The sequence below is a fragment of the Nerophis ophidion genome, linkage group LG01, assembly GCF_033978795.1.
Source record: "Nerophis ophidion isolate RoL-2023_Sa linkage group LG01, RoL_Noph_v1.0, whole genome shotgun sequence".
Classification (NCBI taxonomy): Eukaryota; Metazoa; Chordata; class Actinopteri; order Syngnathiformes; family Syngnathidae; genus Nerophis; species Nerophis ophidion.
In genome coordinates this window covers 9349534-9369972 of record NC_084611.1, presented here as the reverse complement: position 1 = coordinate 9369972, position 20439 = coordinate 9349534, and the positions used below count along the sequence as shown (strand labels likewise).

The 20439-nt window shown below is 43.1% G+C and overlaps 2 protein-coding genes across 7 annotated transcripts in view; one reads left to right on the top strand and one right to left on the bottom strand.

Moving 5' to 3' along the window:
• Nucleotides 1-18245, top strand: part of LOC133549863 (selenocysteine insertion sequence-binding protein 2-like) — a 66078-nt gene extending 47833 nt beyond the window's left edge. For 2 of the 5 annotated variants that reach the window (XM_061895753.1, XM_061895718.1), the window contains one exon: nucleotides 1174-2722. In XM_061895753.1, the coding sequence (XP_061751737.1) occupies nucleotides 1174-1289 (116 nt within the window). In that variant the 3' untranslated portion in view covers nucleotides 1290-2722. Of the gene's footprint in view, nucleotides 1-1173; nucleotides 2723-16962; nucleotides 16982-17129 lie in introns of those variants that run through there. The other 3 variants (XM_061895736.1, XM_061895745.1, XM_061895726.1) reach the window with 3 other exon arrangements.
• prlrb (prolactin receptor b) overlaps nucleotides 317-20439 on the bottom strand; it is a 40504-nt gene continuing 20381 nt past the window's right edge. The window contains exons 5-10 of one of the 2 annotated variants that reach the window (XM_061895765.1): nucleotides 11426-11589; nucleotides 7132-7273; nucleotides 6958-7054; nucleotides 6807-6876; nucleotides 6334-6720; nucleotides 317-6250 (exon numbers count right to left, since the gene is read on the bottom strand). In XM_061895765.1, the coding sequence (XP_061751749.1) occupies nucleotides 6020-6250; nucleotides 6334-6720; nucleotides 6807-6876; nucleotides 6958-7054; nucleotides 7132-7273; nucleotides 11426-11589 (1091 nt within the window). In that variant the 3' untranslated portion in view covers nucleotides 317-6019. Of the gene's footprint in view, nucleotides 6721-6806; nucleotides 6877-6957; nucleotides 7055-7131; nucleotides 7274-11425; nucleotides 11590-20439 lie in introns of both variants that reach the window. The other variant, XM_061895774.1, reaches the window with a different exon arrangement.

Here is a 20439-nt window from a genome sequence, read left to right as displayed (position 1 = left end):
TATATGTATCATGTGTTCATTCAAGGCTAAGACAAAATATGGAGATATATATCGTGTTTCGTGACACGGCCTAAAAATATCGAGCTATCAATAAAAGGCCATATCGCCCAGCCCTAGTTCGTATATACGCATAAAGAAATTAGAATCTTTGCAGGACTATCTTGTCTCGGTCTTGCTCTTCACCGCAGACGGCGACAATAGCTTCTATAGCTGTAGATTCTTGCAAAAAACATTCACTGATGCAGACATGATAAAGGACTGTCTGCTGTGGGTGAGGTGGTATCTGATGAACAAATTAAAAAAACAGCCTACCATGTTCACCTTTTGTAAATCAATCAATGTTTATTTATATAGCCCCAAATCACAAATGTCTCAAAGGACTGCACAAATCATTACGACTACAACATCCTCGGAAGAACCCACAAAAGGGCAAGGAAAACTCACACCCAGTGGGCAGGGAGAATTCACATCCAGCGGGACGCCAGTGACAATGCTGACTATGAGAAACCTTGGAGAGGACCTCAGATGTGGGCAACCCCCCCCCCTCTAGGGGACCGAAAGCAATGGATGTCGAGCGGGTCTAACATGATACTGTGAAAGTTCAATCCATAGTGGCTCCAACACAGCCGCGAGAGTTCAGTTCAAGCGGATCCAAGACAGCAGCCAGAGTCCCGTCCACAGGAAACCATCTCAAGCGGAGGCGGATCAGCAGCGTAGAGATGTCCCCAACCAATACACAGGCGAGCGGTCCATCCTGGGTCCCGACGAGCGGTACATCCTGGGTCTCGACTCTGGACAGCCAGTACTTCATCCATGGTCATCGGACCGGACCCCCTCCACAAGGGAGGGGGGGGACATAGGAGAAAGAAAAGAAGCGGCAGATCAACTTCACTTTTTTGGATGACATTTAGATGTTAACTGGCTGTAAAGATTTGCACAAGTAAACACGCTGCTGGACTGCTTGTATCGCTGCTAGCCGATATCCAATACTTGTTTTGTTTTTTTTGCTGATATTGGACCGATACCAAATTGGATCGGGACATCCTTATATTCAACATTGGTTCTGTCGCTGCTGTGCTGTGCAATAGAAGGCTAGTTTAGGTCGGAAATGGAAATGCCCCGGCTATAATTACAGCGTTGAATCATGTTAATTAATTTGCACGTTTTTTGCAGGACAATTGTGGAGGAAACTGTTGGAGAATGATTGCAACTTTGAGTCGTTGAACTTCCACACGTGGGCTCGCTTCGCCGAGTGTACCGAGCACACTGATGAAGACGAGAAGAGCTGACAGCGGCGAATGTGCGGTGAGGTCCCTCAGGTTAAATGTTATCAAAACATCTACTGTAGATCAAAAGATATGCAAACTTTCAGGGATGACTACTTTTGGATTTTAAGGATGTCCAACTCTTCACATTTGTTGACCCCCGGAGGTCTCATTGCTACATTTTTGCAGCACATTTTCAACTACATCTTTCACTGCTAATCAGCTTGATAAAAAAGACCTGTCTTTAGAAGAGATTTTCACTTTAACTTCATAGAACCAAACCAGTCCCTCACAGTAATCCCATTAATATGAATTTCCTTATTTGCTTTTGGTTGACTGCAGAAGACAAAATCTAATATTTCTGTTTGAGCTTTAAGAAATTGTGATGGATGTTTTAATGACTCGACAACAAGAAGTAAGCTGTGAAAGTACCATCAGACTGGCTCTATAGTAGTTTAGTTTTAATAAAATGTATTGTATTTATGATCATTGGGAAAGCATAGTAGCTTGAATACAATCATGTGTTAAAAAAGGTAAAATTATTAAATATAGATTGCATCAGTGATTACATATTTTATTGAGAGTTTGGAATACCGGTGTTTGTTTTTTGTTTTAGTCATGAAATAATTGTGTTTTTATGAAATTGTTTTCAAATATCTCAATGCAAACATTGAAAATGTTGTATTTGTGTGGTAAAGATCAAAATATGTTTATTTTCTCAGCGTGTTTGTGATGAGCGCAGTTTGGAATATCTAACTCTTGTCGAATGAACTTAAGTATGGACTGAAAAAGAAACAGTCTGGCGTTGTGTTTATTTAAAGTCTAGTTTACCGCCTGTGTTTACGTTTTTTCATTTAATCTGCACAAATTGCAAAGACTAAAGAAATAAGAAGAGAAAATTGGTCATTTCTTTGTGTCTGACTGACTAATATTAGCTACTAAGGTTCCACACACATCCTACACCAGGGGTTCTCAAATGGGGGTACGCTTACCCTTGGGGGTACTTGAAGATTTTTTTTAAATATTCTTAAAATAGCAGCTATTCAAAAATCCTTTATAAATATATTTATTGAATAATACTTCAACAAAATATGAATGTAAATTCATAAACTGAAAAGAAAAGCAACAATGCAATATTCAGTGTTGACAGCTACATTTTTGTGGACATGTTCAATAATTATTGATGTTAAAGATTTCTTTTTTTGCGAAGAAATGTTTAGAATTAATTTCATGAATCCAGATGGATCTCTATTACGATCCCCAAAGAGGGCACTTTAAGTTGATGATTACTTCTATGTGTAGAAATCTTTATTTATAATTGAATCACTTGTTTATTTTTCAACAAGTTTTTAGTTATTTTTATATATTTTTTTCCAAATCGTTCAAGAAAGACCACTACAAATGAGCAATATTTTTGCACTGTTATACAATTTAATAAATCAGAAACTGATGACATAGTGCTGTATTTTACTTCTTTATCTCTTTTTTTCCAACCAAAAATGCTTTGCTCTGATTAGGGGGTACTTGAAATGAAAAAATGTTCACAGGGGGTACATCACTGAAAAAAAGTTTGAGAACCACTGTCCTACACCACTGCTCACAACAACCACAAGAACCAACCTATTGGCAAATAAATGCAATCCATGCATCCATCCATCCATCCATCTTCTTCCGCTTATCCGAGGTCGGGTCGCGGGGGCAACAGCCTATGCAGGGAAACCCAGACTTCCCTCTCCCCAGCCACTTCGTCTAGCTCTTCCCGGGGGATCCCGAGGCGTTCCCAGGCCAGCCGGGAGACATAGTCTTCCCAACGTGTCCTGGGTCTTCCCCGTGGCCTCCTACCGGTTGGACGTGCCCTAAACACCTCCCTAGGGAGGTGTTCGGGTGGCATCCTGACCAGATGCCCGAACCACCTCATCTGGCTCCTCTCCATGTGGAGGAGCAGCGGCTTTACTTTGAGTTCCTCCCGGATGGCAGAGCTTCTCACCCTATCTCTAAGGGAGAGCCCCGCCACACGGCGGAGGAAACTCATTTGGGCCGCTTGTACCCGTGATCTTATCCTTTCGGTCATGACCCAAAGCTCATGACCATAGGTGAGGATGTGAACGTAGATCGACCGGTAAATTGAGAGCTTTGCCTTCCGGCTCAGCTCCTTCTTCACCACAACGGATCGGTACAACGTCCGCATTACTGAAGACGCCGCACCGATCCGCCTGTCGATCTCACGATCCACTCTTCCCCCACTCGTGAACAAGACTCCTAGGTACTTGAACTCCTCCACTTGGGCCAGGGTCTCCTCCCCAACCCGGAGATGGCATTCCACCCTTTTCCGGGCGAGAACCATGGACTCTGACTTGGAGGTGCTGATTCTCATTCCGGTCGCTTCACACTCGGCTGCGAACCGAACCAGTGAGAGCTGAAGATCCCGGTCAGATGAAGCCATCAGGACCACATAGCTCGGTTGGTAGAGCAGCCGTGCCAGCAACTTGAGGGTCACAGGTTCGATTCCCGCTTTCGCCATCCTAGTCACTGCCGCTGTGTCCTTGGGCAAGACACTTTACCCACCTGCTCCCAGTGCCACCCACACTGGTTTAAATGTAACTTAGATATTGGGTTTCACTATTTAAAGTGCTTTGAGTCACTAGAGAAAAGCGCTATATAAATATAATTCACTTCACTTCACATCATCTGCAAAAAGCAGAGACCTAATCCTGCGGTCACCAAACCGGAGCCCCTCAACGCCTTGACTGCGCCTAGAAGTTCTGTCCATAAAAGTTATGAACAGAATCGGTGACAAAGGACAGCCTTGCAATCAAAAATATATAATTATGTTTGTAAAAGTAGAATTGACTTGACATTCAGTTTGAGCCAACTTTCAAACACGTTCACCAGGTGAAAATGTGTCACGTGACTTTACATTGTTTGGCAAGATGTATAGCGAGTTAGTTAGTTGTCCCACTTGCCAAATAACATGTTACAAAGTGGAAAACCAGTGCAGAAACATCTTTGTTGTTATTAATTGCCAGTATGGTCGTCTTTTCCAGGCACTTTGCATTCCATGAATGTCTTGACCTCAAATCTGTGTGGTTTCCACCGCCCCTTAAAAGTCCCTGGGAATTTGAAAAGCCCGTCCCACCTGCTAGGTACTTTTGCAGGTTCATCTCCATCAAACGAGTTCCGCCCCTCCTGCAAAAATGAGACTACTACGCACACTGAGTTATCACTGCTCATTTTATTGTAAAAGTTCCCCTTTACATGTTCCCGAGTCGCTTGATTCCCCAGAGTTTTACGATGTCTAATTCCATATTTATGTTTGCTTCCTTTTCCACGATGCCACCAGAGAGGTCAACCATACACTTTGGAGACATAAAGTTAACTCAAACCTGGGGCTGTCAAAGTTAACGCGATGATAACGAGTTAAGGAAAGTTTAGCTTTTACTGTGCGTCCTCAGTCTATACCAGGGGTTTCTTAAACTTGTTGACCTCAGGGCCCAACTTTTCCACAACAAATATTACCTCTGAAATAGAAATATTACTCTTGATTTTCTTTGTATTCAATAATTATGTCTGTATTATTAGGCTTAGGTCAGGTTTATTAGAAAAATAAGTAAGAAACATAGTCCTATGTTTTGCTAAAATAAATAAACTTCTAAAGGTTTAGTGACCACATGCGTGGACAGCACCTTTTAGCTCTTATTTCCAAAACTACTGAGTTGAGGTCTTACGGCCACTTATGTGGACACTTATACTGCCATCTGGTGGTGTCATAAGAGTATAACATACAATGGAATTTGGGGAAAAAAAAGTGTTACATATTGTTATGAACGTGTCTGCTACTACATTATATATATACTTGCAGTGTGTATATAAAACGATGATGGAAGGCTTTAAAGGCTAAAAAAGTGCAGTTATGGGATTACATTCGTAAACACGGGCTTCACGGTGGGAGAGGGGTTAGTGCGTCTGCCTCACAATACGAAGGTCCTGCAGTCCTGGGGTCAATCCCAGGCTCGGGATCTTTCTGTGTGGAGTTTGCATGTTCTCCCCGTGAATGCGTGGGTTCCCTCCGGGTACTCCGGCTTCCTCCCACCTCCAAAGACATGCACCTGGGGATAGGCCCCTCCCACTTCCCGAGACATACACCTGGGGATAGGTTGATTGGCAACACTAAATTGGCCCTAGTGTGTGAATGTTGTCTGTCCATCTGTGTTGGCCCTGCCTTCCGCCCGATTGTAGCTGAGATAGGCGCCTGCGACCCCAAAAGGGAATAAGCGGTAGAAAATGGATGGATGGGCATTCGTAAACACGAAACTTCATGGAACGAGGACCACCTGTATCAGGGAAAGTTTGAGGTTAGCTTAGGGTTAGTTTGCCCATTGATTGATCCATCCATCCATTTTGTAACGCTTGTGCGGGGTGGGGTGTGCTGGAGCCTATTTCAGCTGCATTCGGGCGGAAGGCGGCGTACACCCTGGACAAGTCGCCACCTCATCGCAGGGCCAACATAGTAGATAGACAGACAACATTCACACACTAGGGCCAACTTAGTGTTGCCAATCAACCTATCCCCTGGTGCATGTTTTTTGGAGGTGGGAGGAAGCCGGAGGGAACCCACGCAGTCACGGGGAGAACACGCAAACTCCACACAGAAAGATCCCGAGCCTGGGATTGAACTCAGGACCTTCGTATCGTGAGGCAAATGCACTAAGCCCTGTTGTAACGTGCTGCCCATTGATTGAAATTTACTAAATATTTTATTCTATAATCGGACCATTATGAACATGAAACGTGTTGCTCAAGAACTGACGAAGGTTCCTTTTCTTGTGTTTGTGTAAAGAAAAAGTACCATTCAGTACATTGGAGTTGGGACCTTCTCCACATAGCCGCCATCTATAAGACCCACGTCCGTGGGAGCGTTTCTGGGCGGTGGTTTTCTTTGGCGGCGCTCGTCTTCTCCACACGAGGACTCCCACTGTCCGCTCCGTCTATGGAGGAATAGAACTCTATTGTCATTGTTCACGTCCTCCACCTGGCTGTAGTTGTCAAGGAGTTCACTTGGTCTGGGCACCTCCGTGTAGCATCCTCTGTCCAGGAGGAGCATTTTGACAGACTTCACCTCTTTCACTCTGCTGTAGTTGGACTCGGGCTTGGGTTTCGCATCCATCCCGAGGTACATCCCATGGTCCACGTAGCAACCGTTGGGCGCGACAGGATTTGACGCCTCCTGGTTTGCGACTGACTGAGTGTTCAGGTTGGACCGCTCCACTCGGTCCTTGTAGTGGAAGTCTAAACGGAAGCTCGGGGGCATAACCAAGCTCCTCTTTTTGTCTGGTAGAAGCCCGCCATCGTTGTCCGATACAATCAGGTAGTCGTCCATGTGGTCCTTCCAGGCCACCGGAGGAAGAATGCTCTGGTTGATGATCAGCGCACTGACCATGTCCTCAGAACCCACCCTCTGGAAGGACATTTGTGTGTTAATTAAGCCACATTATGACGTCCCTGTTCTCTATTTCTTGGGTTGTAGTGCTGGAAATATTCAACCTTGAAAAGTGTGACGTCAACCCCTTGTATCTTTGGACCAGGAACAGGCGGGAGCAAACACTGCTTCACGCTGAGGAACAGCATGAGTCGTCATGTCAACTGTTAGTGTTATCTCGAATTGATTGAACTTTGTTCTTCAAAACATACGCACCTTTTCCTCTTGGTGACTACGATGCACAGGGTTGCAAGAAATGGAAAGGCAGAGAGAGCCAAAATTAGGCTCCACAAGGGTTTTTCGTTATAGATATCTAGGGGAAAATGCAAGGATTCCTTGATAATTATTAGTGTTCATTCCATCCTTGTCGGAGGAAAGCTGGTTTCTCACTGTTGGGGATCTTTACGTAGGAGGTCTCACACCACTTGCTCCAGGAGCCGTGATCCAGCCGACAGCGCACCTGGACCAGAAACACCGTGCCGGGATGGACGCTGTAGAGCGTGAATCGGGTTTGTGTGCCAGCCATGTACTCCTAAATCGAGCAAGGTTGGGATTAAAGAGAAAGAATTATAAAACTTCTTAAAGGGGAACATTATCACCAAACCTATGCAAGCGTCAATATATACCTTGATGTTGCAGAAAAAAAGACCATTTATTTTTTTAACCGATTTCCTAATTCTAAATGGGTGAATTTTGGCAAATTAAACGCCTTTCTGTTTGTCGGTCTTTTAGCGATGACGTCAGAACGTGACGTCACCGAGGTAATACAGCCGCCATTTTCATTTTCACATTACAAACACCGGGTCTCAGCTCTGTTATTTTCCGTTTTTTCGACTATTTTTTGGAACCTTGGAGACATCATGCCTCGACGGTGTGTTGTCGGAGGGTGTAACAACACTAACAGGGAGGGATTCAAGTTGCACCACTGGCAAGAAATTTTTTGGAACCTTGGAGACATGATGCCTCGTCGGTGTGTTGTCGGAGGGTGTAACAACACTAACAGGGAGGGATTCAAGTTGCACCACTGGCAAGAAATTTTTGGAACCTTGGAGACATCATGCCTCATCAGTGTGTTGTCGGAGGGTGTAACAACACTAACAGGGAGGGATTCAAGTTGCACCACTGGCAAGAAATTTTTGGAACCTTGGAGACATCATGCCTCATCAGTGTGTTGTCGGAGGGTGTAACAACACTAACAGGGAGGGATTCAAGTTGCACCACTGGCAAGAAATTTTTGGAACCTTGGAGACATCATGCCTCATCAGTGTGTTGTCGGAGGGTGTAACAACACTAACAGGGAGGGATTCAAGTTGCACCACTGGCAAGAAATCTGCCGCCAGACCCCCATTGAATGTGCCAGAGTGTCTTCACATTTGACCGACGATGCTAAGACAGACATGGCACAGAGATGTATGGATAACCTGCAGATGCATTTGCAACGATTAAGTCAACAAAATCACAAAGGTGAGTTTTGTTGGTGTTGTTGACTTATGTGCTAATCAGACTGCCAGCTAATCGATGCTAACATGTTAGGCTGATTGATGCTAACATGCTATTTAAGCTAGCTGTATGTACATTTGAAACTAGATACCCACATTTAATGCGAAACAAACACTTACCAATCGACGGATTTAAGTTGCTCTAGTGTCACAAGATGCAAAAGTCTTGATCGTTCGGTCCGCACATTTTACCGGCGATGCTAATAAGGCAGCCATGCTATGGGCCAGTTCATTAGGTACACCCACGCTATGGCCGAATAGCGTCAATAGCTATTCGCACAGTAGCTTCAATTACGTTTTCGCTATCTGCCTCCATACTCCGACCATCTGTTTCAATACATGCGTAATCTGTTGAATCGCTTAAGCCGCTGAAATCCGAGTCTGAATCCGAGCTAATGTCGCAATATCTTGCTTTGGTAACCGCCATGTTGTTTGTATATGACGTCACAGGGAAATGGACAGTCGCGTCGCAAATAGGGATAATCAAGAATTTTAAAGCTTTTTTTTGGGATATTCCGAGACCGGTAAAATTAAAAAAAAAACTTTAAAAAATACAACAAGCCACTGGGAACTGATTTTTATTGTTTTTAACCCTTTTGAAATTGTGCTAATGTTCCCCTTTAAGTGAATATACCATAAAAATTCATCTGGGATACTATTCACTGAAAATCAGTCAACACACAGTCACAGTCCAATCCTCCAGGATGACATCAATGGTGGACACCTTGCGTTAAAGGTGTCCCACAGGTGCACAATTGGGTTTAGGTCTTCCTCGGCACTTGCCATCTTGGAGGTGTGTGTAGGCGCCTTATGTTCGGAAACTTCAGGGAAAGAAGGGGATCATGGTCCACTTCACAAATGTCACAGTACATGTCGGAATTCACACTGAATCGCACCGACTTCAAAGCCAGTTGCAGTCATGCAGCCCCAGATGTGGCTTGGCTGTGGGCAAGACAATTACTTTACTGCTTAGTCCTGTCTGTAGCTATTCATACAATGTCTCTGTTAACTCATTTTCAGTGAATAGCAAATCTATACTGCTGTACAATTACTACTCCAAAGCGGGTTCCTTAACCTTTTTGACCACGGTGCCCACTCAACTATTAACACTGAATTAGTAATCATACTCTGGATTTGAATTGTATTCAATAATTATATCCATCCACCCATCCATTTTCTACCGCTTGTTCCTTTGGGGGTCGCTGGAGCCTATATCAGCTGCATTCGGGCGGATGGCGGTGTACACCCTGGACAAGTCGCCACCTCATCACAAGGGTCCAACACAGATAGTCACATTCACACACTAGGGTGAATTTAGTGTTGCCAATCAACCTGTCCCCAGGTGCATTTTTTCCGGAGGTGGGAAGAAGCCGGAGTACCCAGAGGGAACCCACGCAGTCGCGGGGAGAACATGCAAACTCCACACAGAAAGATCCTGATTGAACCCAGGACTAGTCAGGACCTTTGTATTGTGAGGCAAATGCACTAACCCCTGTTCCAGCGTGCTGCCCTATCCATCCATCCATTTTCTACCGCTTATTCCCTTTTGGGGTCGCCTATCTCAGCTACAATCGGGCGGAAGGCAGAGTACACCCTGGACAAGTCGCCACCTCATCGCAGGGCCAACACGGATAGACAGACAACATCGTGTTGCCCTAATTATATCTAATTTACTTCAAATTTACCCGAATTAACATTGTCGAATGATTTGAAACCATGTGTTCATTACAAGGATTATCAAGGCTTAGGTCAGGATAATTACAAAAGTAAATATTAATAAAATGTACTGCAAAATAAGGAACCCATTTTTTTTTTACATACGGTTACATTGCTAAAAAATTATCTAGATTAATTTATAAATATTTGTTTCTTAAATAAACTCAATAGAATTTAAGTGCAACTTACCACTTAAGTCATATTTTTTGCGCTTAAGAAACTTATGTCTTTAACTCCTGAGTTCTTCTGTGTGTTTGATGTCGTCTTTACTGCCACAAGTGGTGGAAAAGTGTATTACAACTGAGTATCGCTGCAGCCCACATGAACCTAGGGTTAAACGCTGCTCTCAATCAACTCCAAGTTTGATTTCTGTAATATTGTCTTTTAACACGATTTAACTAGAAAAGCCCTTAGAGGGCGCAGACTTCCACCACGTCTTTTCTACTAAAAAAGCCCTGACAGTGATCTGTATGCACCAAAATGGAATCACTTTTTCTTGATCCCAGCACAATAAGAAAAACAAGAGTGACGCCTCTTGTCAGTCGTCCAGTTTCTTTATTTCTGTTAGTGGAGGCGGGGCCACTAGTATACACTAACACAGAAGTTATTGCTCGAAAGATAAACGTAAAGTTAATAATGGTATCTAAGTTATTACAAAACTTAGTGTTGCCATGAGTTCCCGTCGAGAAGACAAAAAAGCTGTCTTTGATCCTACCGAGAAGGCTTGTAAGCCTCCACAGTGTAGGATGGGAAGCAACATGAAGGTGTTCTGTTTCTTTAATGTATTGTAACCCACAGAAATATTTTGTCTTGACCCGAGAACTACAAAGTGGTGAAGTTTGTAATCAAATGTGATGGCTGTTTGTGACCCACCGTCCTTTAGAAACAGCTGTTGCCATGTAATCAGGGAAAGTCCAAATAAAAGAGGCGTACAATCTTTCATCAGGAGCACAATGACTCTACAAGGGTACAGATGTATGTGTTTCTCCTCATTGAGCCAAATTTAATTCGGTCTCTGTTTAATTCCTTGCTTCTTGTCTTGTTTAATAGATGTCATCAGTGTTTGAATCTGACAGTTCTGCATTAGAAAGGATTTAAATTAGCCCCAAATTGTAATCACCTCACCCATTTCTAACAATTCCATAAAAGTAGAGGAAAATCCACCTATAAATCTTAATTAACTAGCAAAATAAAGGAAACTGAGTGAACGCCCTTGTCTGTCTTTACTATATTTTTCTCTTTACACCCAGAAGTGTAACGTGGTAGAAATGATCCAGTTCAGGCCCAAACTCTAATATGTTGTTTCCTGATATTTTCATGAATATCCGCCCATAACTTTTTGAGTTATTTTGGCAACGATCTCACTGACAAATTTTAACGGCAACAATTACATGACCTCCTGGTAGAGGTAAGAAAATGCTTTCCGAAGTGTTGTACTCACTTTTGTTGGGTTACTACATTAAACACACCTTCCAGTTGCCTCGTTGTTGTCTAGCTCGTAGCTGATATTCCAGTGTGACCCAGCCAGATTTGGTGTCAACATTCCGCGGATGCTCCCAGCTCACGTGTAGACTAAGACTTTCCGCACGGTTTTCCACCTCCAGTGCCACATTCTCAGGCGAGTCGGGCTTGACTGTGAAACACACACACACACACACGCACTTGGTCAAAGTACAGTCCTTAATCCTTACTTCGGTGGTACAAGGCATGTACAGTAGAACATCTTAAGCTCCATGTACAAGAATTTGAGCACCAAGGTCCAGAAGAAGACTCTTCTCAAGTCAAAATGTTTAGCGATCCAAAACAACCCGATACTGAACGGCGTCCTGAAACAAATAGTTTTGACCTTACGGCTTTTACTGTAGACCCGAAGCATAGACTTGATGTGAAAATAATTGTATCTAAGTTACCACAAAACTTTGTGTTTCAATGAGTTCCCCGCGAGCAGACAAAAGGCTTTTGTAAAACTCCACTGTGTAGGATGGGAAGCAACATGAAGGTATCTTTCATGTATTGTAATCAACAGAAAGAGATCGTCTTGACCCGAGAACTACAAAGTGGAGGGAAAGCAGGATCTCCCCAAGTTCCAGGCATCTCTCTTTTACAACCTTTTCTTTGAACCAACCTTTTCTTTTGAGTGTTCTGCAACCAAAGGCGACGGCTGTTTATGACCCCCTTTCCCCTTATAAACAGCTGTTGCCATGTAATCAGGGAACGTCCATATAAAAGAGGAGGCGTACAATCTTTCGGCAGAGCGTAATGACACTGTTCAAGGGTAAATGTCTTTAATGTCCTCTGTCTTCTTTGATGTTTGATGTTTCCCTCTTACACACATGTAAGAAGGATGTGTACTATGGCTATGAGTTGTTTTTTCCCCCCTTGGCCTCAGTCTGCACCCCCTCTCCAGGCCCAGGCTAAGACCGATTTTTAAAGTTTATTTTAATCTTCTATTTCCCCCCCCCTCCCCCCTGTTTACCTGTATCTCATCTTTTTTGTAAGGGGCGCTGGAAGCCGGCAGACCCGTCAGTGATCCCGTTCTGTCTCCCTGTAATGTTTGTCTGATCTTGAATGGGATTGTGCTGAAAATTTTAATTTTCCTGAAGGAACTCTCCTGACGGAATAAATAAAGTACTATCTATCTATCTATCCATCTACAGATGTACACATTTCTCCTCATTGAGCCAAATGTAATTCTGTCTCTGTTTAATTCCTTGCTTCTTGTCTTGTTTAATAGATGTCATCAGTGTTTGAGCCTGACACTAGCATCATGGATTATTGTATGTAAAACTATTGAAGTGTGAAAATCCACATTTTGGAGTTTTTGCCGCCCTTTTGTTCCTGCATTTTGCCAAATATTCACTTACCCCAATCAACCTTTTAAGGGTAAAGTGACTGACCCGAAGACTTTCATTTCTAAGTTTGGGTGGATTGGAGCAGTGTTAAAATTGTTGTCTAAAACCTTCGTCTTGGTTATGGTCCCAGACCTATTTTCCCGGGACTAAAATGGGACGGTAACGATTAAAAACACATGCAGGATTCATGGATCGGGATTCAGGATCATTGTTTGACTAAAACAATGATGAAACTTACGTACATGTTAGTCAACGAATAAAAACGGGATGAAAATGTTGACAGAGACTAACTCCAATCACATTAAATTTTGTCTTTAAGGGGGGTCGGACAAGTTCTCCAATACAGTTGGATTCCAAACAGAAAGAGAAACCCTGTGGATTGTTTTTTTCCCCAGTGATGTCCGACATTATCGGCCGATAAATACTTTAAAATGTAACATCGGGAATGATCGGTATCTGTTTCAAAAAGTAAAATGTATGACTTTTTAAAACGCCACTGTACGGAGTGGTACACGGACATAGGGAGAAGTACAGAGCGCAAATAAACCTTAAAGGCACTGCCTTTGCGTGCCGGCCCAATCACATAATATCTATGGCTTTTCACACACATGTGAATGCAAGGCATACTTGGCCAACAGCCATACAGGTCACACTGAGGGTTGCCGTATAAACAACTTTAACACTGTTACAAATATGCGCCACACTGTGAACCCACACCAAACAAGAATGACAAACTCATTTCGGAAGAACATCCGCACCGTAACACAACTTAAACACAACAGAAGAAATACCCTGAAACCCTTGCAGCACTAAGCCTGCCGCAATATACGCCCCCGCTTGGAGGTTGAAGTGGGTGGGGTTGTGGGGTGTATATGGTAGTCTCGGAAGAGTTAGTGTTGCAAGGGTTTCTGGGTATTTGGGCCGGCATGGCGTAGTAGGTAGAGCGGCCGTGCCAGAAACCTGAGGGTTGCAGGTCCGCTTCCCACCTATTGACATCCAAATCGCTGCCGTTGTGTCCTTGGGCAGGACACTTCAACCTTTGTCCCCGGTGAATGAATGATGAATGAATGTTTGGTGGTGGTCGGAGGGGCCGTAGTTCGCAAACTGGCAGCCACGCTTCCGTCAGTCTGCCCCATTCACTGATGTAGCTTACCACCACCAGGTGTGAATGAATGATGGGTTCCCACTTCTCTGTGAGCGCTTTGAGTATCTAACAATAGAAAAACCCGATATAAATCTAATCCATTATTATTATTATTATTATTTGTTCTGTTGTGTTTATGTTGTGTTACGGTGCGGATGTTTCCCCGAAATGTGTTTGTCATTCTTGTTTGGTGTGGGTTCACAGTGTGTATATGGTAGTCTCGGAAGAGTTAGTGTTGCAAGGGTTTCTGGGTATTTGGGCCGGTATGGCGTAGTGGGTAGAGCGGCCGTGCCAGAAACCTGAGGGTTGCAGGTTCGCTTCCCACCTATTGACATCCAAATCGCTGCCGTTGTGTCCTTGGGCAGGACACTTCACCCTTTGTCCCCGGTGAATGAATGATGAATGAATGATTGGTGGTGGTCGGAGGGGCCGTAGTTCGCATACTGGCAGCCACGCTTCCGTCAGTCTGCCCCATTCACTGATGTAGCTTACCACCACCAGGTGTGAATGAATGATGGGTTCCCACTTCTCTGTGAGCGCTTTGAGTATCTAACAATAGAAAAGCGCGATATAAATCTAATCCATTATTATTATTATTATTTGTTCTGTTGTGTTTATGTTGTGTTACGGTGCGGATGTTTCCCCGAAATGTGTTTGTCATTCTTGTTTGGTGTGGGTTCACAGTGTAGCAGTGTTAAGTTGTTTATACGGCCACCCTCAGCGTGACCTGCATGGCTGTTGACCAAGTATGCCTTGCATTCGCTTAGGTGTGTATAAAAGCCGCATATATTATCTGATTGAGCTTGCACCAAAGGCAGTGCCTTTAAGTTTTATTGGCGTTCTTTACTTCTCCCTACGTCCGTGTACCACTCTGTACAGCGGCGTTTTAAAAAGTCATGAATTTTACTTTTTGAAACCGATACCGATAATTTCCGATATTACATTTTAAAGCATTTATCGGCCGATATTATCGGCAGTCCGATATTTTCGGACATCTGTAATTATAACCTATATTTCAGTCGACTATAACTAGACTGAAAATAAATAAATTTAGATGACTAATACATTTTTCTCAAGACTGTGACTAAAACTAACTCATACACTGATTTTGAGCACTTTTCATCCTTCTACTTCCACCTGTCACCCGTAACACCCGTCAACAAATATGAACTTTGTTTGGCTCGTCCAAGTTACGTCTGCTTTGACGAGGGAGAAGAACATCCGCATACAAAACTCGGCGCAAACAGGAGAGTTGAAATGTGACCCGAGAGCCAGCGCGGGTTTCACGCCCTCAACAAACCAGTTCCGCCTCATTCTGCGAGACTTGGCGCCTTTCTGTATTTTTCCATTGGCTACCCAGATCCGTGGCTGTTAGAACCATGCGAACCATCGGCTGACTGAGATCTGGCACCATCAGATCACTCTCTATACCAGGGGTCGGCAACCCGAAATGTTGAAAGAGCCAAATTGGACCAAAAATACCCCCCAAAAAACCCGTCTGGAGCCGCAAACGCATAAAAGCCTTATGTAAGTGTTATGATGGCAACACATGACGTAAATAGCTCATTAGATATAAAAGCCTACTATCAAAATTATTTTAAAAGTCTTATATAAGTGTTATTAAGAAGACAAAACATGATTTAAGTGTTTAATTACCTATACAGTGGGGCAAAAAAGTATTTAGTCAGCCACCGATTGTGCAAGTTCTCCCACTTAAAATGATGACAGAGGTCTGTAATGTTCATCATAGGTACACTTCAACTGTGAGAGACAGAATGTGAAAAGAAAATCCAGGAATTCACATTGTAGGAATTTTAACAAATGTATTTGTAAATTAGTGTGGAAAATAAGTATTAGGTCAAACATTTAAAGCTCTCACTGATGGAAGGAGGTTTTGGCTCAAAATCTCACGATACATGGCCCCACTCATTCTTTCCTTAACACGGATCAATCGTCCTGTCCCCTTAGCAGAAAAACAGCCCCAAAGCATGATGTTTCCGCCCCCATGCATCACAGTAGGTGTGGTGTTCTTGGGATGCAACTCAGTATTCTTCTTCCTCCAAACACGACGAGTTGAGTTTATACCAACAAGTCCTATTTTGTTTTCATCTGACCACATGACATTCTCCCAATCCCCTGCTGTATCATCCATGTGCTCTCTGGCAAACTTCAGACGGGCCTGGACATGCACTAGTTTAAGCAGGGGGACACGTCTGGCACTGCAGGATTTGTGTTACTGATGGTAACCTCTTGTTACTTTGGTCCCAGCTCTCTGCAGGTCATTCACCAGGTCCCCCCGTGTGGTTCTGTGATTTTTACTCACCGTTCTCATGATCATTTTGACCCCATGGGATGATATCTTGCGTGGAGCCCCAGATCGAGGAAGATTATCAGTGGTCTTGTATGTCTTCCATTTTCTGATAATTGCTCCCACAGTTGTTTTTTTCGCACCAAACTGCTTGCCTATTGTAGATTCACTCTTCCAGTCTGGTGCAGGTCTACAATTCTTTTCCTGGTGTCCTTCGACAGCTCTTTGGTCTTGGCCATAGTGGAGTTTGGAGTCTGACTGTTTGAGGCTGTGAACAGGTGTCTTTTATACAGATAACGAGTTCAAACAGGTGCCATTAATACAGGTAACGAGTGGAGGACAGAAGAGCTTCTTAAAGAAGAAGTTACAGGTCTGTGAGAGCCAGGTATCTTCCTTGTTTGAAGTGACCAAATACCTTTTTTCCACCATAATTGACAAATAAATTCTTTGAAATTCCTACAATGTGAATTCCTGGATCCCAACTTTCTCTGTGCAAATAAGACTTGTCGTGGTGCCGATGTGCTCAACAAAGAAATATTGCATTTCCCACTTCCTGGAATTGTCTTTCCTCATCACTAACTTTTCTCTTCACTGCAGGCTTTGAAAAAGACGTGTTTGGGCTTGTGGAATGTATTCGTATTTAGCTGACGCACAGAGAATAATGTTATTCCCGCAATGTCGTTCTGCTTTTCCTCCCTACAGCAACAAGGCGGTCGGCGGATAATACAAAGTACCGGGATAGCGAGCGGAAAAAAGTGACGGCTCCCGGAGTGTTTTCCGGCATCATATCGGAATATATGTACTTTTCATCGTGTGAGGCAATGCAAATTAAACAATAAAAAAACAAATAACTGTTTGAATTGTTCTAGGTTATCGGGGACTGTTATTACTGACGGACAGGTGTCGCGGTGTGACTGCAGCCAGGCACGTGAGAAAATCCTCGTCTCCATGGCAACGTCTGACGCTTTTACTCAATTGCTGCTTTTCCACTAATGCAGGGGTAGGCAACCCAAAACACAACACTGTCAAGCGCCATTCATATAAAACTCTCGAGCCGAACTAACATTAAACTTTCATATTAAGGTGTGGGCCGCAAAATAACGGGGCCGCGTGCCTGAGACCTCTGTTCTATTGGATTTATCACAATATTTGCCAACTCTAACGTTTGCTGTGGTCTGGAACAACATGGCCCACAAAGAACTATCCGAAATGCAGCCATTATTACATATAGATAATGTGTCATTATACATGCAAATATAAAATACATACACAGAGGACAAAAAGGAAATTCAAATGAGCTCGAATATACCTACAAACGAGGCACAATGATGCACTATGTAGACACAGCTAGCCTAAATAGCATGTTAGCATTGATTAGTCTGACACTTTTACTCATTTGCCGCTTTTCCACTAATGCAGGGGTAGGCAACCCAGAACGTTGAAAGAGCCATTTTGGAGCCAAATAACACAACGCTGTCAAGCGCCATTCATATAAAACTCTCGAGCCGAACTAACATTAAACTTTCATATTAAGGTGGGAGCCGCAAAATAACGGGACCGCGTGTCTGAGACCTCTGTTCTATTGGATTTATCACAATCTTTGCCAACTCTAACGTTTGCTGTGGTCTGGGACAACATGGCCCACAAAGAACTATCAGAAATGCAGCCATTATTACATATAATGTGTCATTAGACATGCAAATATAAAATAAATACACAGAGGACAAAAAGGAAATTCAAATGAGCTGAAATATACCTACAAACGAGGCACAATGATGCTAATGTAGACACAGCTAGCCTAAATAGCATGTTAGCATTGATTAGTCTGACGCTTTTACTCATTTGCCGCTTTTCCACTAATGCAGGGGTAGGCAACCCAGAACGTTGAAAGAGCCATTTTGGAGCCAAATAACACAACGCTGTCAAGCGCCATTCATATAAAACTCTTGAACCGAACTAACATTAAACTTTCATATTAAGGTGGGAGCCGCAAAATAACGGGACTGCGTGTCTGAGACCTCTGTTCTATTGGATTTATCACAATCTTTGCCAACTCTAATGTTTGCTGTGGTCTGGAACAACATGGCCCACAAAGAACTATCAGAAATGCAGCCATTATTACATATAGATAATGTGTCATTAGACATGCAAATATAAAATAAATACACAGAGGACAAAAAGGAAATTCAAATGAGCTAAAATATACCTACAAACGAGGCACAATGATGCACTAGTTTTCGTTGTATATTAGTGCAACCCCCCCACCCCTTTTAAGCGGACGGGCCATATGCGCATGTGTAAAGTTAGGAGGACATGCCTCATTTAGCGCAAAAAAGTCGTTTGGTTTAAGCCAGGTTTCACTGAGACCGATGACGTTAAGATTGTTGTCTCTGATGATATCATTAACTAACAACGTTTTAGGAGACAATGATCTTATGTTTAAAAAACCTATATTATAGGTAGTGGGCTGTTTTAGGGAGTTTTTGATCAAATTATCCGTAGTAGCAATATTAATAATGTTGTGTTTATTATGCCCAGTGCATTTAGTATAGTTACGACCATATCTAGGAATTGATACGACAGGAATTTTCCGATTGTTTGATTGTTGCTTTGATAAACTGCACGCATCATGGTTAGCCACCTCAGTAACGGGGATTTTCCGATTGTTTGTTTGTTGCTTTGATAAACTGCACGCATCATAGTTAGCCACCTCAGTAAAACACATGTCCAACTCTGAAACACTCAAAGCAGAAAAAACTTGTTCTAATTTAACTGACTCCTTACCCAGACCAGTAGTCTCGCATTTTCCATCTAAATCCGTCTTCGGGATGGAGGAAAGTGGTGTTCTGTGGGGATTAGCCTTCTGCTTTGTTTTTAGCCCCGCTCGGCATCCGCGTTTCCGATCACACCGCTGGCGTCTGCTGAAACTTTAACCTTAGTCCTAACATAAATAATAAATATAAATCGTTTGAGGTGCTTACTATGAGGTCTGTCACACCGCTGCCTCTACACCTGGCTGTTATCTACCGCCCCCCAGGGCCCTATTCGGACTTTATCAATGAATTCTCAGAGTTCGTTGCTGATCTAGTGACACACGCCGATAATATAATCATAATGGGGGACTTTAATATCCATATGAATACCCCATCGGACCCACCGTGCGTAGCGCTCCAGACTGTAATTGATAGCTGTGGTCTCACACAAATAATAAATGAACCCACGCATCGCAACGGTAATACGATAGACCTAGTGCTTGTCAGGGGCATCACCGTTTCCAAAGTTACGATACTCCCGTATACTAAAGTATTGTCCGATCATTACCTTATAAAATTCGAGGTTCAGACGCATGTTCGTCAAACTAATAATAATAATACCTGCTATAGCAGCCGCAACATTAATACAGCCACAATGACAACTCTTGCTGACCTACTGCCCTCGGTAATGGCACCATTCCCAAAGTATGTGGGCTCTATTGATAACCTCACTAACAACTTTAACGACGCCCTGCGCGAAACCATTGATAACATAGCACCGCTAAAGTTAAAAAAGGCTCCAAAAAAGCGCACCCCGTGGTTTACAGAAGAAACTAGAACTCAGAAATTATTATGTAGAAAGCTGGAACGCAAATGGCGCACGACTAAACTTGAGGTGCACCATCAAGCATGGAGTGATGGTTTAATAACTTATAAACGCATGCTTACCTTAGCTAAAGCTAAATATTACTCAAATCTCATCCACCGTAATAAAAACGATCCTAAATTTTTGTTTAGTACGGTAGCATCGCTAACCCAACAAGGGACTCCTTCCAGTAGCTCAACCCACTCAGCTGATGACTTTATGCAATTCTTTAGTAAGAAAATTGAAGTCATTAGAAAGGAGATTAAAGACAATGCGTCCCAGCTACAACGGGGTTATAGTAACACTGACACGATTGTATATACGACGGATACTGCCCTCCAAAATAGTTTCTCTTGTTTTGAGGAAATAACATTAGAGGAATTGTTACAACGTGTAAATGGAATAAAACAGACAACATGTTTACTTGACCCTCTTCCTGGGAAACTGATCAAGGAGCTTTTTGTATTATTAGGTCCATCAGTGCTAAATATTATAAACTTATCACTCTCCTCGGGCACTGTTCCCGTTGCATTCAAAAAAGCGGTTATTCATCCTCTTCTT